Source organism: Calidris pugnax, unplaced genomic scaffold (assembly GCF_001431845.1).
Source record: "Calidris pugnax isolate Ruff unplaced genomic scaffold, ASM143184v1 scaffold24, whole genome shotgun sequence".
In the NCBI taxonomy this organism is placed as follows: domain Eukaryota; kingdom Metazoa; phylum Chordata; class Aves; order Charadriiformes; family Scolopacidae; genus Calidris; species Calidris pugnax.
In genome coordinates, this window is record NW_015090922.1 from 22,924,544 (window position 1) to 22,940,393 (window position 15,850).

Genomic DNA, 15,850 nt, shown 5'->3' on the forward strand with positions numbered 1-15,850 from the left:
CTCTAGCAATAATCGTAGAACATGTAAGCTGTTCACTGCAGCATCAAAATTCAAAAGTCCCAGTATGGTTTCCATTTATACTGTCTCCCTTTTTGAAAAATGCAGGTAATTGTACTCTTGAATGATCATTTTTAATTTTAGACTTACTGCAACCATATTTACTCAAATACAAGCTGGAAGGAGAAAGGAAGCCTACCTCACCAAAAGTCATTCTACAAACATTATTTCATATAATAATGAAATGTTGTAAAATTGTAATTATTATATGTATAATAATTTAATATTATAATCCCACTCCCCATGGCCCGGAGAGGTGTCTGCATGTATGTATTATGTCTCCTTCCATACGGCCCCAGCTGCTACAGATATTGGCTGTCAGTACTAGTGATCTGAACCACCTTGCCTGTCATGACCTGGACTATGAGCCACCTTTGATGGGAGAGTTTGCCTATTTTAGAATGAAGCATATTTGGCCTTTCTATTAGTTATCTTATATTTCAGGGCAACCTTTCTTTGTCCTGAAGCAGACACTAAAAATAAGGATCTACACTCTTCCAAAATGCAGGCTTGCCTATGGAATTACTAAATGCAGAAAGCACGTTCAGTACAGTCCACAGAAAAATACAGGGAAATCCCAACTCAATGAGTTCACACTATAGCTCTTTTCCTGTTCAATCTACTTAAAAGACCAACCTTTCAAAGAGCAACAAGGAGACAATAAAATCCTTATGAACTAGCAATGCTATAAGCATGTTTGCTTTTGGCTTTGGGTTTGCCTAATTGTCAAGGGGAGGGAGAAGGACAAATGGAAAACAGGAGAAAACTATAGTAGTCACAGTCTTACTAAAAAGCCACATGTGCATGTAGTGAGGCCCTGCACTACAGCAGATCTTACAATATTGTTTCCCTGAGGATCATGCTGTTATAACCTCATATTTATCTTTAAAGATGTGTCTCCTACCCTCCTTACGCTGCATTTGCAAAAGCCCAGGAGCACAGCTGTCAGTGAGCTCAAGTTGAGACTAATTATTCAAATGAATTATACACCAAAAGCTCCCCCTTTTGCCCGCCTCCCATGATTCTCTCTTCTAACAAGAAGGCCACTATACCACACTTTCACCCTTAGCACAGAAGCTGCATCAGCACACCTTAATTTATACAGACTAGAGACAGACTTTCAGTTTAAATTCTTCCCAATGCAGAGTTAATGACTTCAGTGACAGTTCACCAGTCCTGAACACCCTGCTCAGAGTCATGTCAAGGGTTAACAGTGACTCATGCACATACTGCTTATTTCTTCAAAAACTGAAATCATCTTATCCTCTTTTCCCCACTTTTCTCTTCTCTTTTTTTTTTGTTTTCCTCCCGCTTCATTGAGATCATAAATGCTCACACAGCAATGAGATTTCATAAGCTTTGAAGCCAAAAATATTACAGGCAATGCTCTATTTTGGGGAGTTAGGAAAGGAAAAAAAGAAAAAGAGCTGAGATAGACAAAATTATGCATTTCCATTTAGAATATGTTTTCTATTAGTCTTGCAAAATATAAAGAGGCAATTGTAGTCTTATTATGGTTTTCAATTCATAAAGAATTACAATTGTGAACACAGTAATACAAACTGGAAAAAAATAAAGAGCAGAAAAATAAAGGAAAAGAAAAGCTGATGTCTACAGCATTCGAAAGTTGGGAAATACTATAATTCAGACATCTCCTTTTTTTGTCCTTTTCTACATATACTACCATCAAGGTCACAACTAAATCAGGCCTAAATCATCTGGCAAAGCACCTGAACTGAGCAGCACTAAACATTCCATAGAATGTTGGAAGAGGACAAACATGCCCGAGACAGAAATACTGCAAAGACTTCCATATATGCTTACTTGTAGATGAGCTAGTAATTGCAAGTACATGCCACTTCTTAAACGCGTTGCAAGTTTTATTCATTCATTGTATTCCCCCAAACTATACAAAAGCTTGCTGTACCATTTCCTAGGGGCAAATCAATCACATTTCGTTTTCATCTTTCTACTGTTTAATATACTTTCTTAATTCTCAAATATACAAAGCACTGACTACTATTCCACATATAAAATTAATATTTCAAGGATCAAAAGTATTAAATTTCTTTAATATACCCTTTCATTTCATAACCTTTTCAAATTTCAAGTTTTACATCTAACCTGTACCAGTCAGCCTAAATATAATGTGACACATGACTGCTGAGAAAGAAGAGGTTTTCAAAAGTGCAAGTGGAACCTTGGGAATGAAACAGAACTGGAAATCAGTATCGTAGCCATCTCCTCCTCAAATAAAAAGCCCAAGTCCTGCATAAATACATAATAAGTAGACATTTGCACTAGAAAAATAATAAATTAATTTAGTCTCTTGCTTGCCTGAAGCCTGACCTGGAAGATTATGCCCAATATTCCAGGATTAGAGACTTCATTTATTGTTCTTTTTCACTGCAGAGTTTCTAATCCTCTACTGATTTAGATTGGGAAACTGCTCCAGATCTCCCATCCTGTGAGGTTGTTTTGGCTGGATTGTTTTTTTGGTTTTTTAAAAAAAGGGATTGAATTTTCATTGACAGATACTTTCCTAAAACCACATGACAGTTTTCTCACAGCCTGGTTACGTAAGACATGGAAAAAAAACCAAGCAAGAGGCCTGCATAGACAACGTGGTTTCTCAAAAAAAAAAAAAAAAAAAAAGATGCCAGATCTCCCATCCTGTGAGGTTGTTTTGGCTGGATTGTTTTTTTGGTTTTTTAAAAAAAGGGATTGAATTTTCATTGACAGATACTTTCCTAAAACCACATGACAGTTTTCTCACAGCCTGGTTACGTAAGACATGGAAAAAAAACCAAGCAAGAGGCCTGCATAGACAATGTGGTTTCAAAAAAAAAAAAAAAAAAAAGTTGAACGCTTCCACTATGAATAAACACAAAGTAAAGTATGTCATAAGTCAAATTTCCAAGCAACATAAACCATAAAAATGGCAAAACTTCTCAACATCCAGGGTTATGGTATATCTTATATTTTAATATTTTGAACACTACTGAAGTTAGGGATATGTGGAAACGCCTGAGAGGATTTTCCTTTCTTTTCTGATGTTCTGCCTCCAGATTTCCTGGCTCTGTTCACACAGATGGCATGAACTGAACCCACATATCATCTAAAATTCAGAAGTCAAAAGCAGAAAGTCTGTCTAAACAAGAGAATTAGGAAAAAGACATACATCAACACTATCTCCCCCTGCACTCCCAGTTTTCTATGCCTGTCTACACACAGTTCAGTGTAATTTCAAAGTCAGGAATACATATTTATTAAATTCCAGTGATTTAGAATTGATTGATGGATTGATTACTTTCAAAGCAAGTAGAATAAAACTATAGCTATATCTAACTATCACAGTAAACACCATGCTGTACTTTTGTCAAGCTGTCTAAATCCCCTGGTGGCTCCTCAGACTCCCTCTTTATAATGTCCCATCTTTTAGTACCCTCTTGACTTTGACAAATTTTCCGTGAAAACTCTTGACTAGCTCTAAGTTATAAACATAATATGTCAGCCCCTGTGCCACTCAAGAAAGTATTTTTCGCCCTGATTTTAGCCCCACAATTATCACTAATCATTTAAACAGATTCCAGATTGTGCAAGAGAGCTTGAATAAACCTATCATTGAGATTTCAATTCACTCAGCTAGAACAAGCAGCCTACTACACAGTCTCAGAAAAAGAATTACAAATTGGTAGCAGCTTCAAGTGTTCGAGACATCCCCAAAAAACGCAGAGAACACATGTGTGTGCACTCCCTTTTGGAAGCAAAGGCACAAGCTGCCACTGGCAAAAGAATCCTGCTTCCACCCTCAGGGCCACCACAGTGCATGCAGGGCAAAAATAGTACCTTGTACAAATGCCACTGAAATTCTTCTGGAAACGTCCTGATGCAAAAAGCAGAGGTCTGGTAAAAATTTGAAAACGGGATTCCCAAAAAATAAATATAACAAGGAAAGACCCCGGAGTTAATGAAGTAAACAGCCCCTCCAGAATGGATGTTACAAACAATTTTCAAAAAAACCCTGTCTCGCTCTTTATCCGTAGTGTCCCATGATCAAACCAAGCAGCTGTATTTAAAACAGCTTGCTCCATTTGTGCTGGCTACGAGACATGGCAACACCACCAATTTCAGCATACCCGCAGTGGTCTGTGAAAACATTACTTAACCATATGCTATACTTGCACAAATCATGCTGGAAAAAGCTGAAGCAGTCAGGTCAAAAACTGATTAACACAAACCTTGGTCCTGATGAATGAACTCATGATGCTAGCCCAGTTCCTAATTTTGAAATTTGCATTATAATACTGAAAGATAAAAGTTTACTGAGAATTTTACTTGGTGATGAAAAGGTTTTGTCCTGCAAACACTAATGTCAGGAAAAAGGTCAGGACTCAGCTCTGCTCTTGGATTAGTCATGCAATAAACTTCCACAGCCTGACCACGTAGCATTAGGTAGAATTAGACTAAAATGAAGATTTTGCTCTTCGGTGGAAGAAAAGTGACATGACAATGTCCCTTATCAAAACCACAGTAATTTTCTTATTTGGGTAAGTGATTTGCAGTGTTGCCATTTTCCACAGAAACCCAGATGAATTCCTTCCTACCACTTTTGCTTTGTCCAGAAAGCAGCTAAACATAAAAAGGTATCAATGTAGTCTCAGTGATCTGTGCTAAAACCATGCTGAGTTTTGTTCCATTTTTCTTTACCCGTTTATCATACACCAAATAATTAATTATATCTTATAAATTCCTCCTTCCAGATTCATTCCAAAACCTTGCTCGTTGCTGCAGTCAAAATAAGACTAAAATTGCTTGGATCATTTGCAATAACAACAATATAACACCTCTTCTAAAAAGCAGGTATTCTAACTTTGCTGTCACAAGAGCTTCAAAACATATTAAAATGTTTGTGACAGCCTGTGACAGTGCTTTCAGAATTCTAGCAGATTAGCAAGTTTCTTAGGCATTCTGTCTCCCTAGCTTGAGCATTAAGCTGCTTGAAATTTTGCTTCCACAGTGACTAAGATTTTACACCTTTTCCTCACACTGAATATTCTGATATATGACATATGCGTATCAGCATAAGCTGACACAAAGTATTAAACTATGTTTTTGCCCCTACCTTTAACTACATATATTTATATATTTTTTCTATATATATAGTGAAATGTAAAAATATATCTTATATGTCACTAAATATCTCTAAATACTGAAGTTTTTAAATACCAAACAATTCTCCAACTATGATAGGCATACATATCACTGCTGTTTCTAAATGCTTAAACAAGATGCACCCTCCCACAACATTATATGACATGCCTCCTTTCACCTCAATTTCTCTTCAGGTTCTAATGTAGTATTTGCATCTTTGGCAACTTTCATTTTGTGTTTTCCAGGTGCTTAGGTTCCTCTCAGCAAGTATTTAATTCTGACCATCTTTACCCTTTTAGTTTCTGTGGTGATCTGCGATGTGAAAGCGGTATTCTGTGCCAGGTTCTCACAGACTGCTGGAAAGCCACAATTTTTTCTGTCTAGCTCTTTAAAGTAAGAAGCTCCTCTCATGTCTTTTTGGGTAGCTATTACTAACAGCGTCTTTTATCAGTCCAAACTGATACACACTGTTCTTTACAACTCAATTTTGTAAAAATTCTTTACTCCCAAGGGTTCTAGATTTCATTTGACAGTTAATGCAGTCTGGCCAATCTCTACCTTAGAAGTAAATCCAAGTATTTCCTCAAGCAGATACAGGTCACAAAACACAACTGAACCGAACTAGCAGGCCTCTGAAGTGGGACACAAATAACAAATTTCTTTCAGCCTACTCATTAGAGTCCCATTGTGCCTCAGCTTGCTTTCCTCTCCAGGACCTGTGCACCCAAGGTCTGACAATCTCCTGCAAGTCCAATAACTGCTGACATTTTAATATTTATCATAATGTACAAAAACTTTTCTTCTTTCTATCCATAAACAAAAATGGGTAAGATGAATTCAGAGGAAAAGCAACAAATTAGAACTACATTCCATGAAACATAAAAATATATACATGGACGTTTATACATTTGCACAGTTCTTCCAGACTTCATCTGAATAAAAACCTAAGCACGTCTCCCTTCCTCGAACTGGACCTTAATGTTCTTTCATGGACGTAATCAAATATTTTCCTCAGCTATTTCTCAGCATACTGTATTGTCTTGACTCTTTGCACAACGAAATAATGTTTAGATACACACCCTCTATTATGAAGACAATGTTTTTGTTTTTTTTTTTTTAATGAAAACCACATTTTCTTCCATGACTGTTAACAGATGTTAATATAGTTAATTATAATGTTACTGCAACACTGACTTCTTTTGTACAGTGATTTTTTCTTTATCAGTGCAAGGAAGATAAAAGAATAAGAACTAGTTTTCCACTGTTACATACTACCTATTTTGTGTCTTCATGGGGACATCGGAGTCAGATCTCGGCATCAAATAAAGTCTAGAATGAAAGCTGCCTCCTGTAATTAGTTCCACAGGAAAGTTATCTATGCTTCCTCCTGATTCAAATTCACACAAGTTCAGAGCTCTGGTGCTCCTGATAAGTTTCATACAGATCCCGAAACCAAACAACTCATACTTTTACTGACAAATGAGAATGTCTCAACAATAAATTCCATTTGTGACTAGGCTTACCTGCCACTATTTATCTGCATATGTCAAGACACCAAAGAGATTCTCAAAAAGTTCTCAAGTATTTTTGTATTTCTCCTGTATGCATATATTTCCATTTAATTTTATGTATATTAGGATTTACTTTTACACACACGTGCACATAATCTCACAACCAGTGCTTCTTACCGTTGCAAAACTGTAAAACTGCTGACTTAATGGGTTCTATCATCTACGTATCTACAGATGAAAGGAATCATGTTCTCTATTTACCTGAGAACAAAGCGAAGTTTTGCATCAGAAAACCTAATCCACTTCCTATTCATGGTCAGAAAGCCTAGCTATTTCCATCAATGTGAAGGGAAACTTATTCTGGACAGCAGCAATATGGAAATAAACTGAAGAACTGTCATTTTTTACTCAAGGTAACACAGATCATCTTGCTGTCCCTAACTTCTTTTACATGAACTGTTATGAAGGAATGCAGAAAGTTGCTGCTGCTTAAAGGAAATAGTGTGATAAAGCTTCTGAACCTTCTTTGCTGTCTTTTGTAAAGCACTTAATGAAACGCAACTGGCCTTATATTATATTATGAAGAAGCAGGAATGAGGTAACAAAATGTAAAGTCCCCACATCCTTCCATCCTGTTCCTTTCACGGCTTCTCACTGCTTCTGCCCTGTTCCCCTTGTATCAACTTACCTCATCCCCCAAGAAATAAATTGTATGCATAAAAGTAAATTTCCAGAAACTGTTGTATTGCACCTAGGTGCTACAGAATGATGCTTTTAAATGTACCTAAAAATAATCAAAGCCACAGTCTCAGAAACACCTACACATATATGCTTCATCACCACTGTTCCTTATGTAAGTTCAAATTTTGGCAGAAGCAGTTTATAAGGAGTACACTAGGCCACATCCTGAGCTTGGTTAAACTACAGCACAAACAAAATGCCTTGGCTAATTAGTATTTTTGCATTTTCTATCACCATAAGTCACATTAGAACATAATCCGTCATATACAGGCAGCTTAAAATACTCCTAGAGATGCTTTTCAAATCCAAATTTACTTTTCCTCAGACACAGGAGCATGGAGAAAAAGATGAGGCCTGCTTCAAAGAATAGAGTTTTTTATGCAAAGAGGAGGCCTACACAGAGAAGAAAAAAAAAACCAACAAAAAAAACCCTCAACAGACAACCTCCCTCCTAACCCCAAGCGATTAAATAATTTATAAATATTTTTAAAAATAAAGCACAATTACATCCAAGAAAGATATACACATTTAAATTTTATATAACTATTCCCACTGGAATAATCCAGTGCTCTTTTCACAGAAATGAAATCACTGAAGCATGCAATGTCCTTTAATGACCAGCTCTAGCCAGATCCCACGTGTGATCAATATTATACTGGTACCACATCTCAGATCCATGCAGAGATGCATTGACCTCCAGCTACAAACTGCCCCTTTTCCTTTCCTGCTCTGCACCCCAGAAGAGGCCAGCAGGCATCCAAGACAAAACATTTCTACTCCGGACATGAGTCAGGTTACCAGTTAGACCTCAGAACAGGGTAGCTGCTCAGAAAGAAGAGATAAAGCCACTCAACCCCATGACCAAAACCTGCTACTCTCAATGAAGCTCTAGATAAAGATCAAAGCGTTAATCATGAGACCCCACCAAAACAAGCCTGTGGCAGCACTGCATTCCAGTGACATTACTCACGTTGTTCTGATTCCCATATTGCAGTGCTGGCACAGTAACATGAAAGCAACTTACTAGCACTCAGCAGTTTTTCAGTAACATATTACAGCTAATTTTCAAACATTTTACTGTAGTTGGAGTATTGTAGCTCTTCTCTGTGTGCCCCCCCGCCCCTCCGCAGTTTGGGTCTACTAGGCAAAAAGAGGAAGATCTTCCTCCTCAGATGCTTACTAGCAACACTCAGTGTAGTGCATGATCCTGTATCACATGAAGGGTTGCTGTTGGGCAGCAACCTTAATTAGAGAGGGCTGAACTGCCCCACCATCTGATAAAAGAAACGTTTGTATTACTGCTAACAAAAATCATCAGTGTAACAGTAAACCATAAGTACTCTTAAATAACAGCTCCATAATAAACAGTCTTCTCAGGATGTCAATAGATACAAATCCATATTGCGTGCATCATCACATGAATCAGAATGAAACAAAACCTTGAAGAAATATGTAAAAACATTGACTTTATGTCTCAGAAACAAACTTCCATTCTGTTTTTTCAAGTTTTGACATACTTATCTATACAGAGACCTTTGTATACACCCTCAGACAGTACACCGGAACTGCAAGTTGGTGCAGATGACATTAGCACAGTGAGATAAAGTGGCCTTTGTGAGAAGCAAGCAAGCACTCCACGGAAATCAGAAAGTGGCTGTGAGCACACAAGCATGGGACTGACTTCAGGGTTTGTTTTATGGTAACCAGGACTTTTTGTTTGTCTCCCATTTACAGCTACAACAGGACAAACATAAATCTCTAAAGAGAAATGTAAAGATAAACGATCTGTTTGAAAGAGATTCATGCAGCAAGTGTGTTACAGACAGCCAACAGAGATTAGAAAGGGCATTGGTTTGCCTGGGTCAAGTTTAATTACCATCTGAGGCAGCTGACAGGACTCATACTCAGTTTATGTAACAGACACCCTTACTAGCTCCTCTGTAATCACTGCACCTTAAATTAATATGAGGATTAAATCAATCTATTAGTTCTTCTTTATCAGTTATGTCAATGTTTGGAACTGTCAATTTCATTTTCCCACTGAGATACACTCTTACTGTTAGTGCAAATCATTCAGTGCCACACACCAAAGCGAAAGAGCTGATCTTATTCATTCAGGTTCAGCTCTTGTCCTCCTGGGACCAACAAGATAAAAGCTGTGGCTCCACTGCGCATCAGGTAATCTAGAACTTGTAATTACTGTCACAGCAATTTCAAATACAGCTGTCCTCATCATAAAAGAAATAGATCCAATGCCTGACTTACAAAACACACGTAAATTTGTCCACACCACATTCTTAGTCAGTGCATCATATTTGAAAAATCAAACTTATTTCTTACATAAAGCAAAATTAAAATATGCAGAGTCCCTAGCATTCCAGTTGTTTGCTTTCATCTACATTTTACATTAAAACATCCTTAGAAGAGTTCATATGGATCATTATGAAAACCAAATGGCATATAGCCAAACCACAACACAGTGCAAAAGTAGGCCAGTCATCTGCATAGAACCTGCTGTATTTAAAATCGATGACTGAAGCGTTGTGGAATATTTTACTTGATTCTAGTTAGAAATACAGAACAACACTGCAGTCACTGCACAGCGAGATGGGATTTAATGCTCTAGGCAAGAAGCTGATTATTTTTTTTAAGGAGAGAAATGAGGGTCTATAAAGAATGTTATCTCTAAAAGACTGATGGTAATCCCCAAATTGATGCATCTCATGCATGCAATTAAAAAACAACATTTTTCAAATGCAGTATGCAAATTACAAGGAAATTATTTCTGTAATTGTTGATGTGAAGACTGGTTTAAATAAAGAGGCTTTTCTGCTCTTATAGCAATGACAGCCAATCTCTGGAAACACCAATGTTAAGTTTAATTTCCCTTTTTTGTGTAGTCTACCAATGACTTCTATATTCCTATAATTTTCAGCTTGTAAATATATTTTTAAAAATAAGAAGAATGATCAAAAAGGGAAGAATTGTTATCACATCATTTCCAGTTCCCTCATTTCAAGCTCTTCTGCATGAACTGAAAGGTATAATTGTCCTCTGCCTATAAAGACAGCTGGTATGTACATGCAAATGAGGGTCACTGTAATTTCCATAAGAGACAGAACTACTGTTGCATTGGACATTGGTCCCTTCACAATAACAGTCTAAAGCGTTGGTGGGAAAACAGAATAACCCAAAAATTATTAATAAAGTAAACCAAAACCTTGTGATGAAATGGGGACAAACTTGAATATAAGAAGTTCCACCTAAATGTGAGGAGGAACTTCTTTATTTTGAGGGTGGCAGAGCACTGGAACAGGCTGCCCAGAGAGGTGGTGGAGTCTCCTTCTCTGGAGACATTAAAAACCCACCTGGACAAGTTCCTGTGCAACCTGCTCTAGGTGGACCTGCTTTGGCAGGGGGGGTGGACTAGATGATCTCCAGAAGTCCCTTCCAACTCCATGTGATTCTGTGAAATGTGAAGCAGTCTGTTTCCTAGAAAACAGGTCTTAAAAATGTAATTCCATGTTCTTGAAGTTTGCCAAATAAACTTTATTTCCATCATAGTACCACCATAAAAAAGAAAGTCTAATTGCTGATGATATGATTTAAAGCTTTGCTCTCCTAGTCGTTTATAAGCTGCCAAATGTTGACAGTAAAAAAAAAAATAAAATTGTGCTTTTTATATGCTACAAATCTGAAAGTAGTGACCATCTCAAGTTGTAAAACTTTAAATAGGTATGTCTGAAATTATAGCTAAGAAAGGGAAGGGATTTAAAACACAAAAAATAGATTTAGTTTACTTCACAGAGACCTTGTCTTCTTCAGAGGGGACTGGTTTTCTTGTGTTAAAAACTTGAATTCAGATTTTCAAGACTGAAATTGGGGATTTCTGTTCAAGACTACTGAAGAATGAAAGTTGTCTTGGAATTTGAATCTGGAAAATAATGTCATTGCTTTACCTGAGAATTTCAAACTCCTGGAGTTAGCTGCTGTGCCAAAAAGCTACTAATTTTAATTTCTGTTTCCAGATAGGTTCATTCACCAGTATTACTATGATGTCAAGCAGAGCAGCATATTCACAAAGAAAGCAACTACAAATGCAAATGACTACAAGTTATATAATTTTTAAAATCTGGAGTATAAAACAAGATAGTCCTTTTATACAAAACAGTTGTTGATGGCTTAACTGTTTTCTTACATGTGATTTTTAAATTATGTCATTGCTCCCTTCATAGATCATACTTTGTTTAGTTTTCATAAAAGGACAAAAAAATTCTCACTGCATCTTTTCCAAATAGCTCCAGTACATATGTGGTTACTGTGCTCACGCATCTAGAACAGACTTCCATTCAAAACAAACCTGATTATAGATTCAACTGTTTTAATCTTGTAACGGACGCTAGTAGGGCACATTCTCTGTATTCTCTTAGTTCTACAGTCTTCTTAAGTGAAAAATAAATGCACTGTGTTGCTGAGTTTCCTCTGCATACATAACCTCCTATGCGGCAGAGGCCTTCTCTATTTGTGACTACATTAGCTTTATATAGAAACTTCAGATAAAGGGAAGAGAAAGGGAAAAAAACCTCAACATGCAGGAAAACATAACCACCTATTCACACTGTTTCATTTGTAAATACTACATTCCTATCCCTCTATGAGATGCAAGCTGCCTAACAGGCAAGGTAACAGAATGTTTTCCTGAATGAGTCACCTTATGCAGCCTGAGCAGCCCCCTGCCAGAGCTACCAAACTGTACTACCCACAGTTTCCCTTCTCTTCTCCATTTTATGCTGCCTCTTCAAGTCATTAGCATTTTCTTTTCCTCCTCTTTCCCCCTTCTGAAGGGGAAATTGGTTCCTTTCTGTAGTGCTGTCCATGGGTGCTTGCATGGCTTTTTCCTTTTTGTACTGATTAAATCCCCATCACTGTCTCGGTCTAACACCAGGTGCAGCTCTCAAATATTTACAGTACATCAGAACAGCGCCTCACACAAGAACACCCCAAACAGGATCACAGCCACAGAAAGCTTCGCATCTGAAAGATCTATTTATCCAGAGAGCTGGTCTGCCTACAACACTGTAGCTCTTAGCATTTTTCAACAAGAATTTCAGGCATCCAGCCTTTTCCTACAGGATTTAGACAAAGGAGAAAAGCAGAAAGAAAAACTTCAAAGAGTTAAGCACTTCCTTTACTGGCAGTACTGCCAGGCTGACACCGAATAGAGAGGCTATGCTCATTAACAAAATGTGACTCTGTTTGTAAGATCAGGCCTTCAATTTTAAAACTGTCAGCACAAGTAAAGACAACAGTACATGCAAAGAACTGAATTCAAGTATTTTAAGTATTTTTTCAAAGACTCTCTGGAAAAAGCCTTAACACATGTCACTCACCTGAAAAGACATTGGGAAATGTCTCTGTAGAAGCCTGCACCCCTGAGGACTTTCTTGAAGGAGTCGAAGGCACTCTTTCCGTTTGAAATTTCTCTCTAAACCCCTTGTGCTCCAAGTAGCCTGCAGAGCCCACCTTCTGCGTTACCTCACATTTGTGATTAGACACCTCTTCTGTCCAGTCTGCTGAACGACTAAATAAACCTGCCAAACTAGCAGACCTCTGCTTCTTGATTGAGACTTTTTCTTTTTTGTGGAAAGACTCCTGCCTTCTTGTAAAAAGCGGGCTCTGGGATGGGGAGGGAGATGGTGAATGGTTGGGAGAACTCAATTGCCTAGTTGTGGTTTTGATGTAACAAGGGTTAATTAAATAGGGCTTAAAGCATCGGGAACCAAGCATTGGACTTCCTGCCGTCCCCTCAGAGGACAAAATGCCATTTTTATTTTCTGTGGATAAACCATTATGCAGGTCCTCCTGACTGGCTGACAGAGTGTGTTTTCCTTCCTGAGTCTCAGCAGCATGATCACGGCCTGCATCTGAAATACCATCCTCTGTTACAGAGCTCTGCAAATCAACAGCCTGCACTTCAGCAATTTTAGTCTCAGCATCTGCTACTGAGGTTGTAAAAGGTTGTGTGGAGCTGTGACTGAGAGACCCATTTTCTACCACAGCTCTATTTAAATCATCTTCTAGTTCACTAGCTACAGCATCCACTCCAGCAACGAGCTGTTCCTGTTCCTCAATCAATGGCTTACGTTCTTGTGTTTCAAATAAGCCGTTACCAGGAGAGCCTGTGCCATTTACTGCTTCTTTCAGTTCATGTTCAGTTGCACAGGAGATGGGAATCCTTTTTTCGATTTCAGATATCGCTGGAAAAGCCCCCTCAGTGTCTGGGCTCCTCTCTTTGTCAGTGGTGGTTATTGAAAGAAACCGTTCAAAATCTAAGGGGGCTGCTTGCGAATTAGCCATGTGTCGGCCCATTGTTTTGGTGACAAGGTCCTCAGTTCCAGTGTTAATTGCCCCCTGCTGCTGCTGCTGCAGTCTAATAGCTTGCTGGATATCAGAAAGCAAATCCTCTTGTTCTGTAGCTGAATGGAAACTGTATATATCCGTATCAGAGCCAGAGCTGGTCCTTTGTCCATCCTGTGTCTCCACAGCAGCTGGGACAGTTTCATTTCTGATTTCAAAATGTTCAACATCCGTGTCTGAGAGACCCCCTTCATCCGCAGAGATGCTTATATCTGGAGTTTTAGTTACAACTGAATGTGTACTGTCCAGCTCTCCAGCCTGCAAGGCCTGGCTTTCCAAAACATCCTCCCGTGAACTACTATTCCCATCTTTAGCCTTAGACAGATTTTTTCTGATCCTCAGATTTGAAAACACCGAGGCCCTCGAGTCCGACTTACCCTTCTTCTTACCGGATTCACTTCCTTTTGCATGCTTTCCCAGACCTCTTCTGCTTCCCGATACCTTCTTTGTGCCGTCTGTATCCTTGGGCCCAGAGGCATCCTCTCCTTCATGCACATCACCTGTATTTTTCCTTAGCTTCCCATCTTGATTCCCCATGATTTTTCGCGGTGCAACACCTTCAGCAATCAAGCCATGCTCCCGGATTTCATTCCTTCGGCCTGCCGGCGAGATCCCCTCTAGCGATGCAGATTTGTTTTCAAGCGGTGGTGGTGCAAGTGAAGCAAACGCTTGCTGTGCCTCTCTCCCATCTGCTAGAGCTGCCTTTTTGCATAATGTGCTGCTCGCACTGGGCTCCGCTGGGACATGCTCAGTACAGCACTGAGAGCTGCAGACAGCTCCTTCCAATGGCTGCTGCTGCCGGAGCCGCCTGCTCTCCGGGCTTCTGCTGCGCTCTCCTTTCTGTAGGAAGGATTCTGTGAAAAGGGTTTCCTTTATAAAAGTCACTTCTTTTTCCACCGTTTTTATGGCCTGCATTGCAAGCACAGCTCGTCACCAAATCATTTATAATTTCAGGACTCCGATGTTCAAGTTCCTGGAGGGAAAAGGAGAGAAAAAAAAAAAAAAAAAAAGTTAAAGCAAGGTACTTTAATTACTCTACAATTGTTTCAATAAATAAACTATCAGCCTCGGAAAGAGAAATATTATGACTATTTAATAGCTCATATGGTGCTAAAGAATATGCTACTTTGACAGATTATTTATTTAGTCCCTCTGGCGATTTACATGTTTACTTTTTACTGGCCACCAAAACACAATACTTAGTTTTAAAATGAGAGTCACTCAAAGTAGATAGAAGAAAGATAATAAACAAAAAGTTCTTTCCATAGATTTGAAGAGTTGCACTTCAAATTCAATGCATTATGGTAATTACACTACAAAAAAGCTCCCACAATTTGTATTCTGTGAAGGTAGATATACTATTATTCCCAGGAGAATCAACTCATCAATATTAAAACACACCACCATTGTTTTCCCTGATAAGAACATCTGGCATGGAACAAGACAAAACAAACAAGAAAAATAACACTATTCAAGTACTACTAAGGAAAAAGGATATGGTAAACATTCCTATATTTCACCTTATATATTTAATAATTGATTTAAACACTGCCACTTGTTAATAATTTTGGACGCTTGTGCAACAGTTTTAGTCAGTTACTTCTTCTCTTCCATTTCTGGTTTAGATGTATAAGCATCCATATTTCACAAATATGTTTCCTGAACTTCCAGACATGTACTGCCTTCCAATTTTAAAATATAGATTTAAAATAACTGGAATGAGGGCATAAGAATGCCAAATTGCCAAGTTGGATCAGTTCAGCAGTTCAATATCTTGGTGCAACACCAGCCAAAAAGTAATTAGATAGATTTCTGTCTATGATTTATCATCTCTAAACTGCCCTGTCTATTAGGCTCAGTTTTTGTGAAAGACTTTATGTATTCCTCGCACCTTGCTCCTTTTTTAGCAATTTCCCTTTCATCATTGTTTTATGTAACTCTTACTTTTGTTATCGTTCTCTTCCTACCAG

The 15,850-nt window shown here is 38.2% G+C and overlaps 1 protein-coding gene across 1 annotated transcript in view; it reads right to left on the minus strand.

The window, feature by feature from the left end:
* Positions 1-14,847, minus strand: part of FMN2 (formin 2) — a 159,618-nt gene extending 144,771 nt beyond the window's left edge. The window contains exon 1 of the mRNA XM_014951225.1: positions 12,854-14,847. Within this exon, the coding sequence (XP_014806711.1) occupies positions 12,854-14,795 (1,942 nt within the window). The 5' untranslated portion in view covers positions 14,796-14,847. The remainder of the gene's footprint in view (positions 1-12,853) is intronic.
* Between the last annotated feature and the right edge of the window lie 1,003 nt (positions 14,848-15,850).